A 22500-nucleotide genomic window follows, 5' to 3' on the forward strand; every position below is an offset into this window, starting at 1 on the left:
TGCTTCAGTAATTTATCTTCCAAAAGTGCATGTTTTACTCAGACCCCTGAGGAGTTTAGTGTATCGGACAAGTTTACAGTAACTCGAAGTTTTCACTCTCTCTTTCTTATAATATTTATATCATCTAATCTTACTTCTCTTTGCTTTTTTTTGTTTTTTGTGTCCTGGGTGGTGGTGGTGCTGGTCGTGTAGTGGAGTTTGAAAAGGGTATGTACTACTAATATTTGTGTTGTTTCTTTGTCTCTGTGTGTATTATTTCTTTTCATTTTGCATCTATTCTTTTCATTTTGCATGTTGGTTATAAATGTAGCTTGTATGTTTTAATTTGGACGCTTTCTTTTAATTTTTTGATGTTTATTTTTCATTTTGCCTGTGTGTGTTTTTTTTTTTTGGCCTTTGCTATTTTTTAATATTGCATGTCTCTCCATGTTTTATTACGTGTTCTTTTCATACAGTTTAAATTATCTAGATCTTTTTTATTAGTTTTTAATTTTTCCACTGCTGCATATCTGCATTTTTATGCTGTTCGTAGCTAGTACAACTTATTCACAGCTACCCACAAATTAATCAAATTGATATTTTGACGTGATAATATTTTTGTTTATATCTAAACTCCTTAAAGCATCTGTATTTGCTTCTCACAAAAGAAACTTAAACGAGATTGAATTTGCTTCTTGGAAATAAAACCATAACGAGAGTAACTTGTGCACGGACAAAAAAAAAAAAAAAAAAAAAAAAAAACAACACCTACACACATGTATGTATCTTGTGCATTCATTTTCCCCACATACAAATTTAAGGATATTGATACATAATACTTTGTTCCACATAATATTCTTTCCGTTTTAGTGTTCCATATAAGATACATCATGTATTGCTCTATAAAAAATCTTATGTCTTGTATTGATCCATAGAAAAAAAATCGTATGATATTTTATGCGTTGCATGTCAACGTGACAACTTTATTTTTACCAAAATGATCCATAAGTAATGTACATAATAAATTGCAACTTATATATATATATATATATATATATATATATATATATATATATATATATATATATATACAGTATATATATATATAATATATATATAGTTATGTATACACGGTATACACACACACACACACACACACACACATATATATATATATATATATATATATATATATATATATATATATATATATATATATATATATATATATACACATACATACGTTATTTATAACTCTATATGCATATACATATCCAGGAAAGTTCTAGAAATTTAATTTCCCATATGAGTAGTGCATTTCATGAGCTGCCCTGTAAGCACTACTTCAAAGATCTTTTCAGAGTCCCCTCAGCCCATAGCTGCAGCCACTTTTAAGCTTTCTACGTTACCTATAACGCTCCCTTTTCTTTCCAAACTTACTATCTTATCTCTTTCAACTTTGGTTCCGTCGTGTATCTAGGGGTCCCCCCCCCGGTTTCACCGGGCCTTATGGTCCAAGCCCCCACCCCAGTTTCACTGAGGCAGTTCATGGCCTAATTCGGACCATATGGTCCAAAATCATAATACAATTCAAGCATGAAAATATATCTACTGTATAATTCCATACAACCATTACCAAAACAGTCAAGAGATGACAGTTCGCTCCAGATGTTACTCTCAACGAATGAAGATCATCACTCTGAATCATAGAGTGACGCTGTTCTACCAACCTTGCGTCAAGGTCGACCACTTACCGCTCCTTTTTATATAGTCAGTTCTGACGTGATGAGAATGCTTGACCTCAGGTGCATTCTCCTTTCAATTCTGGCAGAATCTGTGTTGAGGAATAGCACTGTTCTTGACTAAAGTCATCAACTTGGTTTTCGGTAAATCCTTTATTGCCGTCATATATTTTGATTGATTGGTTGATTTGAGGTTTTCTGGTAATCAATCAATCAATCAAAGTATATGATAGCAATAAATTATTTTGAAGTCTTCGTGATATTTTATTTAGAAAAAATTGACCCCTTCAGTCTCCTTTTAGATTTCGTGAAAATTATATATATCTCAAAATACTCAGGAATGTATTTTATTTGTTTTAGGTGGGTAATACCTCAAGATAAGAGATATATCATAAAATAATTTTTGAGATCTTACAGTTTTCACTGACGGATGAGAAGACAAATATGTACCCATCTGCCCATCTGGTTGATTTCGCCTTGGGCTGCGACAAAAATGCTAATAATCTTACAGTTCTCAGCGTATGTAGCCTGTCATATTCGAAAGCTGTCATTATCTAGAGACTGACGCACGTAACCAAGGTTACATTGCAGCAGTAATTTCTCAAGAAATTGAAATTGGGTGTGACTTTAAAAAGAAAAATAACTTAATTGAAGAATGAGATACGTGGCTTCGTCCATTTCTCGTGATGTACAGGTTACAGCAGGGTTGCCAGGTTTTTCAAATGAGAAAAAGGCTAACGTCTGATCAACTGCAGCTTTAAAAGGCCAACATAATAGTAGAAAAAGGCCAATAATATATCTTTTCAGGGTTACCAATTTCAAAAAGGCCAAATTTAGGTGTCTACCACGAAAAATGCCATATTCGGGGGGTTTGGCCTGAAAAAGGCCAACCTGGCAACCCTGGGTTACAGTCCCTGATGTTTGGCTCGTCCAAACGAACAACGACAGAATAGGGACGAAGTGAATCGAAGTGATAGTAGTATCAGAACATTCCTATCCTAAGGACGGACATTCCTATCCATAAGGACAGTCGTCTTTATGCTAACGGAAGCAAACAGGTTTTTTTTTAATTCTTTTTCTCCACACAAGGATTAGAATGAGAACAATATCCACCTTATTTGGAGATCTACCCTGTTGGTAGTAGCCGTCTTTTTTTCCAGAATTATTTCGTATAGTTTCTTTTCTGTACCTTCGTTTTTACTTATACTTTTTGCGTTCTTCGTAGTGAAGAGCCAAAGAGTCTGTATCTATTAATTCTTCTTTTTACTCTCGTTCTTGCTATTATATCCGTTCCTTACTTTCACATTTTTCTTTTTGTTAGCTGAGGGTAAAAGAATCTTTAAAGTTGATTATTTTGTTTCTCCTCTTTTCTTACATTATTTTTATAAATTTTGTTAACCTGTATTATTTCAATTTGGAAATAAAATATACTGCATAATATAGTTAAAGTCATGTTCCCTCTTTATATAGTTTACACACACATTCATTTCTATTTCACTTAAGATATGAGCTGACAAACATGAATTTTCAGTTAACCTTCTCTCTCTCTCTCTCTCTCTCTCTCTCTCTCTCTCTCTCTCTCTCTCTCTCTCTCTCTCTCTCTCTCTCTCTCTCTCTCAATACGCATTTGCACTGGTCTTTCCTTGGTCATCAGAAATCAAAGAATCTAATTAAGGCTTCATCAACAAACCATTTTAGATGCTATGCCAAGTCAGTCAATAGTGTTGCCAGATGAGGAGCATCATCTTCATGAGATCCAGACGACAAGACTTGTTTACATACGCATCCTCTCAACACACACACACACACACACACACACACACACCACTACCAACAACAACAAATACATCTGTTTATAGCTCACTGCAGGACAAAGGCCTCAGACATGCCCTTATTCATGTCTGGAGTTTGGCCAGTTTTCATCACCAAGCTGGCCAACTCCGAATTGGTGATGGTGGGAGGCTTTAGTGTGAGCTCTCAGCAAACCAACGTAGTATGGGTGGCCCTGACTAGTGCAGCTTTGCTGATCATGGTGATACACAAATCCTTTCGCACATTAAGGTATCTCCACTCAGAAATGGATATATATATATATATATATATATATATATATATATATATATTTATATATGTATATATATAATTATATATATATATATATATATATATGTATATATATGTATATATATGCATCTATACAGTATATATATATATATATATATATATATATATATATATATATATATATATATATATATATATACGTGTGTGTGTGTGTTTGTGTGTGCCTACAAACTCCATAGTAGGTGTGAGGTTAGTAACCCCATCTAATGCTCCTTCTCTTGACCATAGCAGACTGATGCTTATTTATAGTCGGATGAACCAGTTGGTGACAAGACAGTAGAGTTGTGCTGGTCTATGGGAAACGTCCCTGTCTGGTAATCTACCGGACTGGGATTCGAGTCCCACTCAAGCTCAATAGCTTCTTGTAGTGTCTGCAACCTCACCATCCTTGTGAGCTAGAATGGGCGGTTTGGAGGAGCCTATATCTCTACCTCCTGAGTCATCAGCAGCCATTGCCTAGCCTTCCCTGGTCCTATTTTGGATGGAGAGGGTTCTTGGGTGCTGATCATATGTATGTATGGTCAGCCTCTAAGGCATTGCCATGCTAGGTAGGGTATGGAGATGCGTTAATTTCGATGTTAAGAACGAAAACCTGAATTCGGCATGAATATGTTCAACCAAGTCGAAATCAACTGATCTCATTTTTGATGGTCGAATGAACGAGTCAACGATCACTTCTGTATTAAAACCTGAAGGGCATAAGTTCGAATCCTGTCTTGGGTAGATACACTGTTAAAAATCTTCCGTAAAAAGCAGTAAAAATCCTGGTATAAATGTTGCCAGACATTTACTGTTCTAAAAACCGGTATACTGACGCAGAGGATTTATACTACAGTCACCAGCCCTTAAAAGATATAGCGAAGTTTGGTAGCATTACGGTCGCCTGTATTTTACTGAAATACGGCTAAGAACAGTATATAGTTACGGAGAATTTCCCATTAAAATCGTGGTATATTTTAAACAGTGTACACTTTAACTTTAGCAGTATGTACAACACTAACATTCTCATGAAAGAAAGAAACCCTAAACTTCGAATGTGTGAACATCTCACCCTTTCTCAGATGTTTACACGAAGCTTCTCACGTTTGATCATGATGATTCGGCAATGTCTCCCAAAATGAGCTAAGTTCACACAAGCGTATGCTTTGTTTGTCGTGGTTTCTAAAAACAAACCGACTGCAAGATTAGCCTAAGTAAAAAAAAGGAATCGTTATTACTTGAGGAAAGTATGCCTTTTCTTTCCTTACTAGTGCGCGCGTCTCGTCAAAAAAAAGGACAGCTAGATATTCAGACAGATTTACACAAAAACGTGCACACACATTCAACCCTTCCCACCCCCTCCTCTTTTCCAAATTACAAAATCTCTGACTCGGGTATGACTACTCTCTCTCATCCCTAGCCGAGGGACAGGGAAAACCGAGTAGTTATGTGTCTGGCAATGCCGCTGAGTGTGACCGAATATATATATATATATATATATATATATATATATACACCTGTATGTATATATATATATATATATATATATATATATATATATATATATATATATATATATATATATATATATGTATGCATGCATGTATGTATATATATATATATATATATATATATATATATATATATATATATATATATATATATATATATACTGTATATACGTATGTATATATATATATATATATATATATATATATATATATATATATATATATATATATATATACAGAAACTTGCTCTTTATCATATAGAGGAGATTACTAAGATTACTGCTGAAAAGGACCTTTCTTGCTTTGGTTTAAGATCTGGTATGACTGACTGACTGTTCCATTCAATGTAACTCTCCTCGTCTCAAACAACGTCATGACACACTTCAAGCCATTAACCAACACGGAAACGACGACGAACGAAAATGAAGAAAACTAGACATTACACATTCGAAAACCTCTATTTCAGTGACAGCTCCCTAATTTTCCTTGTTAGCAGCAATAAGAAAATTTAAAAGGACGTACCGTTGGAATGTTATCATTCCGTCCTTTCTCAACAAATGCATCTGGGGAGACATACTCTCACGCACGCACGCACGCACACACCATTGAAGTTGACATGGAAAGTAATTCACTCCATTGAGGATCTGACGGGGTACTTTTCAGAAGAGGGTCCCGCCACTTCTCACGAATGGTGCAGGCAGTAGCTTAAGAGTCCCATGAAAGGGTTTTTTAAGTGAATCGGGGCAGATACGGGTTGTGTTAATCCTTAATGTGAAATGTGGTTTTTGCTTTGCTATGAAATGTTTTAAGGGTTGTATTATGCTAAGTGAGGTATTTGGTATGTTTAGGATGAAATGTTTTAGGCTTGAGATTTTTTTTTTTTTGCTTTGTTATTTGGCAGTTTTATGAATTGGATAAAAATTGGTTAGGACATTATTGGTATATAGGGTGAATTATTTATTATTTGGCAGTATTATGAATTGGAAAAGTGATCGGGGACATTATTGGTATTTAGGGTGAAATATTTATTATTTGGCAGTATTATGAATTGGAAAAGTGGTCGGGGACATTATTGGTATTTAGGGTGAAATATTTATTATTTGGCAGTATTATGAATTGGGAAAAAAATAGTTCTGGACATTATTGATATATGGGGTAAAATTTTTATTATTTGGCAGTATTATGAATTGGGAAAAAATAGTTCTGGACTTTATTGATATATAGGGTGAAATTTTTATTATTTGGCAGTATTATGAATTGGATAAAAATTGATTGGGGACATTATTGAATTGGGAATAAAATAGTTCTGGACATTATTAATATATGGGGTAAAATTTTCTTTATTTGGCAGTATTATGAATTGGATAAAAACTGATTGGGGACATTATTGATATTTATGGTGAAATGTGCTTTGGGAAGTACTGTGCTTAGAACGCAATAATCTTTATGGACTTAAAATTTTTACGGGAAAAAAATCTCTGCTATTCGTTATGTAGGGTATCAGAATTTAGTTGAATAGTACTATTTCTTTGTACAAAATTGTCTTCATAATTCTAAAAAATAGAATTTTATTTAGGTATTAATGCTAATGATAAATATGCTCAATTTATGGCCTCTTCTATTGCTTAAATTAAGAGAACCTACGTTTTAAGGTATAACATATGTTTAAAGTGAAATAGTTTATTCTTTTATTGAACTAACTTTGTAAGTTAAATATATTCTTTCTAGGTGTTAGAAATTATCACGAAGTATCTATGCAGCGCAACTAAATGCACATACCATAGAAAATACTATGTTAAGACAAGTCTTGCAGTAAATCTAGTACTTGACTTAAGCAGGCCTTATGCCAGCATGGACTCTCACCTTTCAGACTAGGTCGCAAATAACTATTATTATTATTATTATTATTATTATTATTATTATTTCTAGCCAAGCTACAACCCTAGTTGGAAAAGCAAGATGCTATAAGCCCAAGGGCTCCAATAGGGAAAAATAGCCCAGTGAGGGAAGGAAATAAGGAAATAAATAAATGATGAGAATAAAACAAAAAGAATGTTATCAACGATAGGAGCCAAAATGTTGATGGTACAGTTGGCTTCATTAATTTTAGTACACTTTACGGGAAGCTAAGGAGAGGTCAGGTACCTGAATTAATGAAGCCAACTGTACCAGAAGCAAAATGCAAAAAAAGTGCCAGCATAAGAAAAAAAAAATACTACGCCGGTTCCCAAGAATACCAGAAAAGAAAAAGTGAAATTAAAAAAAAAAAATATTATAGATTAACTTTCAGACCATAACAACAAAGCATTACCTTCATATAAATAATAATGTCATTAAACCATTCTTTACATCACTCATGCAAATACATAACTTTCCAAACTATTCCCTGCCATGATTAGTTAGATGACTGTCCACACTCTCCTTTCACCCATCTTTCCTATCAACTGAAATCAAAGAGGCAAATTGCAAACGTCCGCTATAACCAGAGGTGTCGTTCTTTTTGGCAGAATACTTGGCAGTGAAGAGCTTCGACTTGGCGGTAGCGAAGAACAGCGCCGACCACCACACGGACGAGTACGAACTCGTCGAAAGAGCAGAGCCACGTCTCGTGATAAGGAGGGGCCAAGAATTCACGCTCATCTTGAAGACGAATCGAACTTACGATGCCGAAAAGGACAAGCTCTCCCTCGTCTTCACAGTGGCAGGTAAGGGAACATTTAATACCGTGGTTGTGGTGGCCGATGTTGTAACGTCTCGGACTGGTGAGCGCCAGACTGGGGTTGTTCGAGTCCAGCTCAAACTCGGTTGCTGCAACCTCACTATCATTGTGAGCTAAGGATTGGGGAGTTTGGTGGCGCCTGTAGGTCTAACTGCTGAGTCATCAGCAGCTATTGCCTGGCCCTCCTTCGTCCTAGCTTGTGTGGAGAGGGGCTTGGGCGCTGATCATAATATGTATGTATGGTCAGTCTCTAGGACATTGTCCAGCTTAATAGGGCAATATAATTGTCCCCTGCCTCTGTCGTTCATGAGGGACCTTTCGACCTTCAGAGATGATAAAGGAGAGGATAAATGATAAAGAACATGTTGAGAGAGGTTATAAAGTCTCTTTGGTCTTATAAAAAGCCTGTCCAAAAGTATTATAGGTCTTTAAAGGATTTCTCTCTTTATGCAGTGTCTGAGCGTTTTTTTTTTTTTTTTCATATCAAGACATGTTTATTTTACTCTAGATATTTTAACATAATATTAGATATATATCTTTTGATTATTAAAAAGTTGAGTTTATTCCCATATGCTATACTGATATATCAAATTTATAGAAAATTGTGATAACAATCATTATCAGTGAAAGTATGACTGATATTTTATCGAAATTCTACATTCCCCAATTTACATTTCTGTATGAATCCACACCACCATTTATTCTTCATTCTTCATCTCCCAGACGCCAAGAAACCCAATTTCGGCAATGGAACCCAAATCGGCGTGGGAATTGACATGGAATCCTCGAGCGGGTGGAAGACAACGCTGGTTTGCTCAGACGAGAATTCCATGACGGTTCAGGTATGAAATAAAACTACCTTTATTTAATAGGTTCTTTTATTGGAGCCACTGTTAATGAATAAGTCATTTGATTTGAAACTTTTTTTGTTATTTTAGATTTTTTTCCGTTTTACTAGAAATAATGTTAATAAATTTATTTTGATGTGATTTTGTTTTAGTAGTTATTATTTTACATTTATTTCTGTTTTACTAGAATTTCTTTTTTAATAAGTCATTTGATTTGAAACTTGTTCTAGTTATTATTTTGCATTTTTTCTAATTTACTAGAAATAATGTTGTTAATGAATTTCTTTTGATGTGAAATTTTTTGAACCAGTAGTTATTGTTTTACATTTTTTCTATTTTACTAGAAATAATGTTAACGAATAAGTCTTTTGATGTGAAACTTTTTGCAGTCATTTTACATTTCTTATTTTTTACCAGTTTTTATTGTTTTGTGATAACTTTAAGTTTATAATTTAGCCTCCAAATTGCGTAAAATGATTATAAAGACAAAAATTTGTATTGTTCTTAATTTGAGTAAACCCTTAAATTGCAGCAACATTTGAATATTTTTTATCATTTTCGTATATTGCCTGAGTTAATGCTTCGTAATTATGTATGTCTCTTATCCTACAGTTGAGAAAGTCCTTGAAATGAATCTACGTTCATAACCACTATACATGATAGCTTTACATCAAAGACATTCATACTTAGTCCTTGATTTCTATAACACTTCAGATAAATCATACTATTGTATCTCCCCACTAGGTCTTGACATCTCCGAAGGCAATCATTGGCAAATGGAACTTGGACGTCGACATCCAATCAGGAGACACGATTCACAACTACCCATGCAAAGATGGTTTCTACCTCCTCTTCAATCCATGGTGCGAAGGTAAGGAAACAATATCTGATGATAATACTTTAATAATTTTAATAATTTTGATCATTTTAGTATTGATAATTTTTGTAGGCATTAATAATAATAATAATAATAATAATAATAATAATAATAATAATAATAATAATAATAATAATAATAATAGTTTTTATAATAATAGTAATAAAAGTAACAATAGAAATGAAAATTATCTTAATTATAATAATTTTAATTAAGTTTGATAATATAAGTAATAATAATAATAATAATAATAATAATAATAATAATAATAATAATAATAATAATAATAATAATAATAATAATTTTATTAATTATAATAATAATAACCAAGGTCTTAAGTATACATTTTATTTACGTGTCTCTATTCATGCTTAGATTTGTAGACTTGAAATCATCAATTTACTCCTCTGAAGTATAATTTATGTCTTAAGTAGTCCAAACAGAACATAAGTTTATCAGTCGCAGCGGAAATTATTTTTTTTTTTCGGAATTTTTTTTTATCTGATGTCTTTTTTCTCACCGGATTAATCTTCTTGTGTCCCTTTCTTGAAATACATTTTACTCATGTACTTTTCTTTGTTTTTTTTCCATTGGTTTTATCTTCAGGTTCCTTTCTTTAAAAGCATTTCGTTCATGTCTTTTTCTTTGTTTTGTTCATCGGTTTTGTCTTTAAGTTTAACCCTTTCTTGAAATACATTTCACTCATGTTAATTACTTTTGACGTCCAGGTGACACAGTGTACATGGAGAGCGACAAAGAGAAACAAGAGTACGTCCTGAGCGATTTTGGCCTGATCTGGCGTGGAACCACCACGCGTTCCAGACCCTGTCCCTGGAACTTTGCCCAGTACGAAGAGAACATCCTGGAATGCGTGCTGGAAGTTTTGACCACTGTGTGTAAGATGTCGCCGGCCAACAGGGCAGACGCTGTCAATGTGTCTCGGGCTATCTCGGCTGGGGTAAGAAAGGAGGAATACTGGCTTTATTTGTACACTTTACTGTATATTGTTATTAAAATGGCTAGGGTTGTAAAGGATGAGGGATATTCGACACCAAGGACACCAGAACGCTCTTAATTGCCCTAAACTGACTTAGAACAAGAAGGAAAAAGAGAAGGTTTAAATCTAAAGGAATCCCGTAAGTGTGTAGTGCTGGATAGTTGACACCAAAAACACCCGAATGCTCTTGATTACCCTAAACCGACTTCGACAAGAACAAGAAGGAACAAAGAGAAGGCTTAAAACTAAAGGAACTCCGTAAGTGGTTAGTGCTTTCAGTGCCCCTCATGCGGTACGCTGTAGGCATTATTTAAGGATCTTTGCAGCGTCCCTTCGTCCCCTAGCTGCACTTATTTTTTATCACTTTGCTATACATTTGGTCTCAGTAGTTTTCTCTCATCTTACTGTCTAACTTCTTATGAATCTTACTTTAAAGTGCAAATTCGGGAGTTTCCACAGTTGCACATTTATGCTGAATAACCTTCCAGGCCCCAGAACAGACCTTGGAGGAATAATGGATTCCTCCAAGGTACAACCTCACAAGGTCCGAATTCACTAACTAAAACCAAAGGAAGCTGTTAAATAACGTATTATTTAAACCCTTTGACCTTAACATGTAGTAATTGGCGTGGATTTTCACACACTCAAATATGAACCAAGTTTGAAGTCTCTGTGACAACGGTGTACAGACTTATGCTAGATTACGTGAATTGGATATTTTGCTTAACCGTGACCTTAACCTTTATCCCCCTGACCTTCCAAAATTTAATCATTTCAATCTTTTTACATAACAGTTAATCCCTGTAAGTTTCATTACTCTACGATTAAAATTGTGGCCAAGAAGGGTTTTCACATACAAATGTAAAAACAGGGGGAAAAACATAAACTTCTTCCAACTTCGTTGGCGGAGGTAACGATAAACAGAACCTTATTCAGCCCTCGACATTTCCAGGTCAACTCTCCCGACGACGCAGGCGTCCTGGTGGGCAACTGGTCTGACGATTACTCGGGCGGCACCTCCCCCGTGAAATGGGCTGGCTCGCAACTGATCTTCCAGGAGTTCTACAAGACCAAGAAGCCCGTGAAGTACGGACAGTGCTGGGTGTTCTCCGGAGTGGTGACCACGGCCTGCAGGGCCCTGGGCATACCCTGCCGCCCCATCACCAACTTCGAATCCGCCCACGACACCCACAATTCCCTGACCATCGATTACTTCTTCGACGACGAAGGCAAAGTCATGGATAACCTCAACAATGACTCTGTCTGGAACTTCCACGTCTGGAACGAGGTCTGGATGAGGAGAGAGGACATCGGGTCGGAGTACGACGGATGGCAGGTGATTGATGCCACCCCGCAGGAGGAGAGTGATGGTAAGGAAAGGGTGGCGTTTTGCTTTGATTTTCTTTCTTGGAGGTTTAATTGGAAAATGGCAATTAGCAGCCTCATTTGGAGATGATTAAATCTTAATATTTTAATCTATTACAATATTTTGACTATTTTAATCTAATGCACAGTATTTTGACTATTCTAATCTATTGCACAATATTTTAATCTTTTACACAATATTTTGTCTGTATTCTAATCTATTGCACACCATTTTGACTATTTTAATCTATTGCACAATATTTTGACTATTTTAATCTATTGCTCAATATTTTGACTTTATTTTCACCGTGAAAGCACAGCATAACCAATTTTGGTGGAAAAATGCAGTTAAAAAAACCGTAATTCAATGGTTCTCCATTCATCATATCCTGCTTTTTCGTAGTCCTCAGCCATTTAGGCCTGAATCTGCCAACTCTTCTAGTGCCTTGTGGAACCCATTTGAACGTTTGGTGAACTAATTTCTCTTTGGGAGTGCGAAGAGCATGCCCAAACAATCTCCATCTATCCCTCAACATATTCTCATCCACATATGGCACTCGAGTAATATCTCATAGTTTCATTTCTAATCCTGTCCTGCCATTCAAGTCCCAATATTCTTCTGAGTGCTTTGTTCTCAAACCTACAAAATCTATCAGACATTATTTCATTGTATATACTTTTAGTTGATTATGATTAACAAATTTCCTCACAGGTCAGTACCGCTGTGGTCCCGCTCCTCTGGCTGCCATTAAAAAGGGAGACATCAAACGCCCGTACGACGTACCATTCGTCTTTGCCGAAGTCAATGCTGATAAGTTATTCTGGAAGTACCGAGGCCCATCTCAGCCAATGAAGCTGCTTGGAAAGAAAACTGGAGGGTGAGTTTGTCTATTTGGTGATGTGCATTGCTTAATAGGTGTATATTTAGCTCTATTGATGCTCTATAATTCAAAAGTTCAAACTTGCAGCAAATGTTTCTATGTTGAACTGGCTGATATAAGTCTTTTTATAGTTTATATATGAAATATCTGTTTTAATGATGATGATGTTTTTAAAATATTTTGTTTTAATTGTTCATTATTTCTCATGTGGTATATTTATTTCCTGATTTCCTTTCCTCGCTGGTTTATTTTTCCCTGTTGGAGCCCTTGGGCTTAAAGCATCTTGCTTTTCCAACTAGGGTTGTAGCTTAGCTAGTAATAATAATAATAATAATAATGATAATAATAATAATAGAGAAGTCCGAATAATGAATAAGGAACTCGATAGAAAACTGTCAAATAAAAACAAATAATTTTTTCTCCTCTTCACGGATCCTGATACATTATTTGGTTATTTCTTGTCTATTTGAGTCATAATTCCTTGTAATGTACTGACCCAAAACGACCTTACAGAATCGGGAAACTCATCAGTACCAAGGCTGCCGGACGACACATGCGCGAAGATGTCACAGATTGCTACAAATTCGCTGAAGGTAAGAATTCTTTAGATACTTTTGTATATTCAATGGCGTATGTCCCAAATTCAATGCCGTATGTCCCAAATTCAATGACGTATGTCCCAAATTCAATGCGTATGTCCCAAATTCAATGGCGTATGTCCCAAATTCAATGCCATATGTCCCAAATTCAATGGCGTATGTCCCAAATTCAATGCCGCATGTCCCAAATTCAATGCCGTATGTCCCAAATTCAATGACGTATGTCCCAAATTCAATGCCTTATGTCCCAAATTCAATGACGTATGTCCAAAATTCAATGGCGTATGTCCCAAATTCAATGCTGTATGTCCAAAATTCAATGCGTATGTCCCAAATTCAATGGCGTATGTCCCAAATTCAATGGCGTATGTCCCAAATTCACGGACGTATGTCCCAAATTCAATGACGTATGTCCCAAATTCAATGCCGTATGTCCCAAATTCAACGACGTATGTCCCAAATTCAATGCCGTATGTCCCAAATTCAACGACGTACGTCCCAAATTCAATGACGTATGTCCCAAATTCAATGCCGTATGTCCCAAATTCAACGACGTATGTCCCAAATTCAATGCCGTATGTCCCAAATTCAACGACGTACGTCCCAAATTCAATGACGTATATATCAAAATCAAGTAGATGAATACTATTTTTATGGAGGCCGATGCGGTAACGTCCCTGACTGATAAATGCCAGGCTGGGGTTCGATTCTCGCTCAAAATTGTTAGTTCATTTGATCGCTGCAACCTCACCATCCTTGTGAGCTAAAGATGGGCTTTGGGGGAGCCTATAGGTCTAGCTGCTGAGTCTTCAGCAGCCATTGCCTGGGCTTCCTTGGTCCTAGCTTGGGTGCAGTGAGGATTGGGCGCTGAACAGTGTCTAGGGCATTGTCTTGCTTGATAGGGCAATGTCACTGTCCATTGCACCTACCATTCATGAGTGGCCTCTAAACCTTTAGTCCTTTAAAATCACGAGAGGAGAGGGACGTCATGCGTGTGTGTGTGTATATATATATATATATATATATATATATATATATATATATATATATATATATATTTATATATATATATATATATTATATATATTTATATATATATATGTATCTATATCTATATCTATCTATCTATCTATCTATCTATCTATATATATATATATATATATATATATATATATATATATATATATATATATATATATATATTTGTATCTATATCTATATCTATATATATATATAGATATATATATGTATATATATATATATATATATATATATATATATATATATATATATATATATATTGTATATTTAATGATATATATTTAAAATTCAATCTCACAAAACTGAACATAAACAATACCAGAAAAGTGAATTTATATTCTTCTTCTTTGATAAGACTCACGAGAGGAGAGAGACGTCATGCGCAACGCCCTTAGGATGTGCGAGAATACCTTCGCTAGGTATTACCTGAACGAGGAGTTGGAAGATGTTGAATTCGACTTACAGATGAACGATGATATCGTTATTGGTCAACCCTTCAAGTGAGTATTGATGCTCTATATTTTATTACCTTTATTGTTATAGTTAAAGTTATAGTTCTTTTCGTCTGTTTGATTTTTTAGTATTACTATCATAATTCCTACTTTTCGGTATTGGTAACATTATTGTTGTTAATAGTATATTTCTTAATTATTATTACTGTATTATTATTACTGTATTTATCTAATATTACTTTATTAGATAAATACTGTATTAGATAGATACAGACTTATCCATGCAGTGGTATATTCAGAAAGTTTAAAAATACGAAAGCTCTCTACTTTTGAAACTTTTAATAAATTATAATATCGGATCGAAAGCAAAATTGCTCGCCATTATTCATAAGGAATTATGAAAAATGCCATTAATGACACAGTAAAGAATTCAATCTTAAAGACTGCAATAGAAATGTTATTTTAAAACGTACTTTACATTGTATATCGTGAATTTTATCTTAATTGTATTTTACCCACTCCAGTTTAGGAAAGCAATTAATATAAGAGACCCCAAAAACATATACTGAATAGTTTGTCCTTTTCTTTACTCATTCTCCTGTCCTCATACACCTTGCAACGCAAGGATAACCGAAAAATGCTTCTTCACTGTAAGGATTAACTACTGCAATGTAATTGTTCAATGGCAACTTTCCGCTTGGTCTTGGGTAGTGCCATAGCCTCTGTACCATGATCTTACACTGTTTTGGGTTAGAGTTCTCTTGCATGAGAGTACACACGGGTGCATTATTGTATCTTTTTCCTGATTTCCTTTTCTCACTATGCTATTTTTCCTGTTACAGCCCTTGGGCTATTAGCATCCTGCTTTTTAAAGTAGGGTTGTAGCTTAGCTAATAATAATAATAATAATAATAATAATAATAATAATAATAATAATAATAATAATAATAATATTCTCTCAGATCCAATGTACCCCATGAAAAGTAAAAATGTATACCACTGGTGGTACATTTACCCCAGGTTGGGAATCTCTAGTTCAGAACCCCTTTCCAGTTATTTCGAACTAAATAATTCAACCTCGATTCTCTTCCAGGGTTACGGTCATCATCGAGAACAAGGGCGACAAGGACTACGACGTGGAGGTCGTCCTCAGGGCCGACTCCATGCAGTACACAGGAGCTGTCAAGGATCTGGTCAAGAAACACAAGCAGGAAGTCACCATGAAGGCTCGTTCCAGTAAGTATTGGGTGTCAAAGACATTTATTTTTAAGATTCTCATAAGATATAAACATGATGTAACCATGAAGGCTCGTAGCAGTATGTATTGGCTTTCGAAAGTATTTCTTTCTTTTTTAAGATTCTGATAAGAGATTTTCTTTCTTTGTGGTTTTCTCCTTCATGTTAGACCATACTTTTTCTTCAGTTTTTCCCTTCCATCTATTTTCCCTTGCCGTTTTTTCCGTCTTTTATTTACTTAATGTTTTTCCTGATTTTGATTTTATGTTTCTTTTGTTTTCATTCTCCCTTCTCCACCTTTTCCGTTTTCTTGTTTTCTTTCCATCAAAGTTTATTTTTATTCTACTTTTTTCTATTTTCATATTCTTTTCTTTTTTAGTTCTTCAGTTTTCCATATTCCTACTGAAATTTTTCCTTTTATATATGTTTAATTTTGTATATATATATATATATATATATATATATATATATATATATATATATATACATACATATATATATATATATATATATATATATATATATATATATATATATATATATATACACAAAGAGGGAGAGATAAATTAAAAACATTACGACCGCTTCTAACTTTTTCTCATATCAATTGCAGAAGAAGTAATCGACATGGAAGTGACATTTGCCGAATATTACGATAAACTGGTGACCCAATGTGCCTTCAACCTTGCTTGCCTCTGCAAGGTCAAGCAGACTGACTTTGAGTACTTTGCCCAAGATGATTTCAGAGTCCGAAAACCAGACATCAAAATTGAGGTAAGTTTTTTTTTTTTTTTTTTTTTTTTTTTTTTTTTTTTTTTTACCTCTGCCAAGGAGGTTATGTTTTCACAGCTGTCTGTTTGCATGGCTTTTTTTTTATTTGTCACCAGCCCAACTCAAAAAGTTACGGAGAAATTTTGATGTAAATTTTAGGATATGCCAGAAAATGGGCTAATCGTTGAACAGGCTGACATAAGTCTTTTTATAGTTTAATTTTTTATTTTTTTTTTATAGTTTATATATGAAATATCTGTTTTGATGTTATTAAGATATTTTAATCGTAATTAGTCATTATTTCTCATATCGTTTATTTATTTTCTTATTTTCTTTCCTCACTGGGCTATTTTTTCCTGTTGGAGCCCATGGCTCATAGCATCTTGCTTTTCTGACTAGGGTTGTAGCTTAGCTAGTAATAATAATAATAATAATAATAATAATAATAATAATAATAATAATAATAATAACTTAGAAATGATTAGATTTTGACTGTGATCTTTCTCTTTCAGTGCCCAAGCGAACTCACAGTCAAGCAGGAAACCAAGTGCCGAGCCAGCTTCAAGAACCCTCTTCCCATTGCCCTCACGAAAGGATTGTTCATGATCCAGGGAGGTGGTCTCACCAAGATCCAGTTCGTCAGGATAAAAGAGTAAGTGGCAGTCATTTATCTCCATATTAATTAGATTTGTAATTGTGGATGTTTTCGTTGTCATGGCCTAGTTTGGTAGTGTTGGCCAAAATCAAAGCATTGTTCTCTAGTTTTGGGTAGTGCCATAGCCTCTCTACCTTGGTCTTCCACTGTCTTGGGTTAGAGTTATCTTGCTTGACGGTACACTCAGGCACACTATTTTATCTTTCCTTATTTCCTTTCCTCACTGGGCTATTTTCCCTGTTGGAGCCCTTGTACTTATAGTGTTGGCCAAAATCAAACTACCGCTAGAGAGTTATTGGATCCTTTGACTGACCAAACAGTAGTACATTGCATCCATCTCTCTGGTTACGGCTAATTTTTCTTTGCCTATACATACACCGAATAGTCTAGCCCAGGGGTGGGGAACCATTTTATGGATGAAGGCCATCTTGCAATTCCTCAATGCTCCTTGAGGCCGCATAGAATTTTGTTGGTTATTTTATTCTCCAAGTAATTTATTAGTAATCTAAAGAAAGTGACAGGTTTATAAAAATTTAAAGCATTACAATTTCAAATATTTGAATTAAGTACTTTTTGTAGAAGTAATCAGTAAATGAATTATATTGAAAACTGTTTTAAAATATTTCATTCAAGTTTAGGTAGTTTTTAAACTACCGTAAGTAAATTAATAATGTCTAAAGCATGTCATTTTCAAATTACTTTAGTTAAGCAAGTAGGTTCTTTTTATTGAAGTGATAAATAAAATAATATTAATCTTTTGGAAAAGATAGCTTATAAATATCAACAATATAACCTTTTTAAATATCTTATATTGGCAAGTAGGTACTTTTTAAACAATCACATCTCATAAAAAAATGAAACATCCTAGTAGAATAATTTATCTGTTTAAACACACTTAGCTGTTTTCATTGAAAACAATCAATTATTTGCTTTCTTAAGATGTTCAATAAATCCCTAGTTTTAGCCAGCATACCTGGAACACCATCAGTACATAACTTATTATTATAAGGAAGTAACATTTAGTCCTCCTTTGTGACATTGCTTATTGAAGTTGTTAAAATGTCTGTTCCTCTTGTCCTTGCGTTAAGGTTACCTAAGGGAAGCTGTTTTTCATACAATCAAAACTCATCAGTGAAAGCACAAATAAAATATTTTTATGCCAAAAAATCTGGAACCTGTTGACTCATCTAAAACTAACAGATCACAGTTAAGAGATGGACAAAACAGGAACTCTCTCGTCCATCACACGTTAAATCACTCACATACTGCAACTACCAAATTTTCCTTGTCAGCTACAACAGCTGTTACAGCTGACACTACAGCTGTTGCAGCTGACAAGGAAAAACTGCTAGTTGAATTAAGTTAGGATTCATTGAATTCAATGAAAAATTGCTTCTATTCTCTGGGAGGTACATCACTGAACACAATTTCCTATTGTCTGTGTGTACATATTTGTATGTGTGTACATTCAGTAGAATGATTTCAAATATTCAGTGTCAAAGCAGAAATATACTACACATACTTTACATATATCAAAGGCCGCACTTGATGGTCCAGAAGGCCATTATGCGGCCTTAAGGCCGGAGGTTCCCCATCCCTGGTCTAGCCTATTCTTTTCACATTCGACTCTGTCCTCATACACTTGACAACACTGAGATTACCAAACAATTCTTCTTCGCTCAAGGGGTTAACTACTGTAATGTAATTGTTCAGTGGCTACTTTCCTTTAGTTAAGGATAAAAGAGACTTTAGCTATGGTAAGCAGCTCTTCTAGGAGAAGAACACTCCAAAATCAAACCATTTTTCTCTAGTCTTGGGTAGTGTCATAACCTCTGTACCATGGCCTTCCACTGTATTGGATTAGAGTTCTCGTGCTTGAGAGTACACTCTGGCACACTATTTATATCTTGTTTCTCTTCCTCTTGCTTTTATGAAGTTTTTTATAGTTTATATATGATAGATCTAATTTGATATTGTTAATGATCTTAAAATATTTTGTTTTGATTGTTATTACTTCTCATGAAGTTTATTTATTTCCTTGTTTCCTTTCCTCGCTAGGCTATTTTTCCCCGTTGGAGCCCTTGGGCTTAAAGCATTCTACTTTTCCAACTACGGTTGTAGCATAGGTAGCCAGTAATAATAATAATAATAATAATAATAATAATAATAATAATAATAATAATAATAATAATAATAATAGGCAAACTCTTTCACCACATTAAGGTATCCCCATCAGAAAGGGGTTGTATAATTAGGAAAAATACAATTTATTTTTTTCTGGAATTTTAATTTTTGAATAATTCTGTGTACTGTAGTTAGGAAAAATACAAATAATTTATTTTTTAATTTTAATTTTTGAATAATTCTCATATTTTTCCCTTATCCTAACAGTGCAGTTCCCGTGGGCGGCGAAGTGGCTTGTGATTTCACAATCACGCCCACAATCAAGGGCGAGAGAACAATCAGCGTAACGTTCGACTCCCGTCAGCTGGAGGATGTGGACGGCATGTTGACAGTCCAGGTCTCTCCTGCACAGGAGCCGGACCCTGTTCCTGCTACCAATGGCACAGACAATCGTGAGTTAATGTTTTGAGAATTTGAATACTTAAACAAGATTTAAATTTCTATTTATCATAGATTTTTATAGAATAAATTATTCATATGTCATATTTTCTTTATATTTATTTTATATAATTTTATTTATTGGCGTTAATGTAAGTGATTTTTATATATTTTATATATATTTATTTTATATTGTTTCATTCATTAACTTTAAGTATCTTTCTCTTTAACTGGGCCAACTCTGTAAGAATCAGGCTTGGCTGATTGGGCTGGTTAATCTCTTAATTATTATATTTATTAAATTGAATTAATTTATTAAATTAATATCTTCATTTCTGGAAAATGTAGTATTTAGAAAACACGTGTTTATGATTCCATTTGGGAATAAGACCAGTTAAGATTAAATAAATTATTTTAGCCAAGAAAGAATACGAAGCATTTTTTACCACTTAATTATTATATTTATTAAATTTAATTAAATTATTAAATTAAAATCTTCATTTCTGGAAAATGTAGTATTTAATGCACACATATTTATTATTTCATTTAGGAATAAGACCAGTTAAGATTAAATAGAATAAATTATTTTAGCCAAGAAGGAATACGAAGAATTTTTTACCATGGAAGAAATTAATAAATAACTTTAACAAGAAAATAAAGAAAATTAACAAATAACAAGATCTTAAAAGAAATTTCTAGTGAATGCACATTTCACTTTTAAAATTCGAAGATTTAGTATGGGAAGAAAATTTATATTATATAAATATTGATCCAGTTGCAATTTAAACGTATTGTTATACCTATAATTTATTATAGAATATTTTCCTTATGTTTTAATTTAAAGTTTTAGCTTCATTAATTTTCCCAAACAATAATTATATCAATATAATTTCATGTAAAAACCCATTTTCTCAGGTTCACTATTTGGGCCATTTTGTCTTGTAGCATTTTGCTTTTCCAAATATTGTTGCAGATAGGCTTTCAGTAATGATAATAATAATAATAATAATAATAATAATAATAATAATAATAATAATAATAATAATAATAATAATAGTTATAATAATGATAATGCTAGTAATAATAATAGAAATAATAATAATAATAATAATAATAATAATACTAATACTAATGATAACAGTTTAGCTTTGCTAATAATAATAATAATAATAATAATAATAATAATAATAATAATAATAATAGTTATAATCATGATAATACTAGTAATAATGATAAAAATAATAATAATAATAATAATAGTGATAATAATAATAGTTTAGCTTTGATAATAATAATAATAATAATAATAATAATAATAATCTGATTTCTTCTGCAGATGTCAATGGGGACGCCACAACGACCACAGATATCAGTCCATCCGAAGAAGTGACGGAGGAGGCGTAGAAAGAGGGGCAGCACCATCAGTAGTATTTTTTTTTTTTATTACATGATAGAGTTCATAAGAAGACTGTGAATGGCAGTGCCAAAAGTGATAGCAGCTAGTGTTCTTTATTATGTGAGACTATTTTTATTATAAATTTCTAAAAACGTAGTCTTCTGAAAGTGACAGAATTTTATTATATTTAGTTTTATTTTCTATTGCATAGATTTTTCTTAGTTTGACTTACACTTTGTGGTATATATTTTTTTTAATTGATAGATACCGGTAGATTTTTTTTTTTTTTTTTCAGCAATAACATAATACTGGGAATGGTAATGTTACCAATGAGTACGTAGTGTTTTTAATAGACTTGTCATTAAGTTACTTTACTGAAATTAAGGTCTCTTTCGCTGTACTTTTGTTGCAGAAACGTATATTTTCAATTTTAATTGATCTATTTAATTGTGTCGTAAAGTAGAAATTTAACTGTCCTTTACGAATATGCTACATCGTAAGTCAACTATTAATTTTTTATCGTAATGGTGTTTAATTTCTCTAGATTCTTCTAAAAACTTTTTTCTACACCTAAGATTACTGTGTTGATTCAAGGTTAATATATATATATATATATATATATATATATATATATATATATATATATATATATATATATATATATACGTACCTATGTATATATGTATATATGTATGTATGTATGTATATATATATATATATATATATATATATATATATATATATATTGTATATCATATATGAATTA

The 22500-nt window shown here is 33.3% G+C and overlaps 1 protein-coding gene across 1 annotated transcript in view; it reads left to right on the forward strand.

Annotated features, from left to right (window-relative positions):
* Positions 1-22323, forward strand: part of Tg (Transglutaminase) — a 62152-nt gene extending 39829 nt beyond the window's left edge. Inside the window, exons 2-14 of the mRNA XM_068381993.1 lie at positions 7843-8040; positions 8778-8896; positions 9647-9773; positions 10508-10737; positions 11729-12146; positions 12854-13019; positions 13536-13615; positions 15018-15162; positions 16208-16350; positions 16964-17124; positions 17634-17773; positions 20168-20352; positions 21675-22323. Coding sequence (XP_068238094.1) covers positions 7843-8040; positions 8778-8896; positions 9647-9773; positions 10508-10737; positions 11729-12146; positions 12854-13019; positions 13536-13615; positions 15018-15162; positions 16208-16350; positions 16964-17124; positions 17634-17773; positions 20168-20352; positions 21675-21742 — 2180 coding nt within the window. The 3' untranslated portion in view covers positions 21743-22323. The remainder of the gene's footprint in view (positions 1-7842; positions 8041-8777; positions 8897-9646; positions 9774-10507; positions 10738-11728; positions 12147-12853; positions 13020-13535; positions 13616-15017; positions 15163-16207; positions 16351-16963; positions 17125-17633; positions 17774-20167; positions 20353-21674) is intronic.
* Positions 22324-22500: the final 177 nt, after the last annotated feature.

The sequence above is a fragment of the Palaemon carinicauda genome, chromosome 10, assembly GCF_036898095.1.
Source record: "Palaemon carinicauda isolate YSFRI2023 chromosome 10, ASM3689809v2, whole genome shotgun sequence".
NCBI classification, from domain to species: Eukaryota; Metazoa; Arthropoda; class Malacostraca; order Decapoda; family Palaemonidae; genus Palaemon; species Palaemon carinicauda.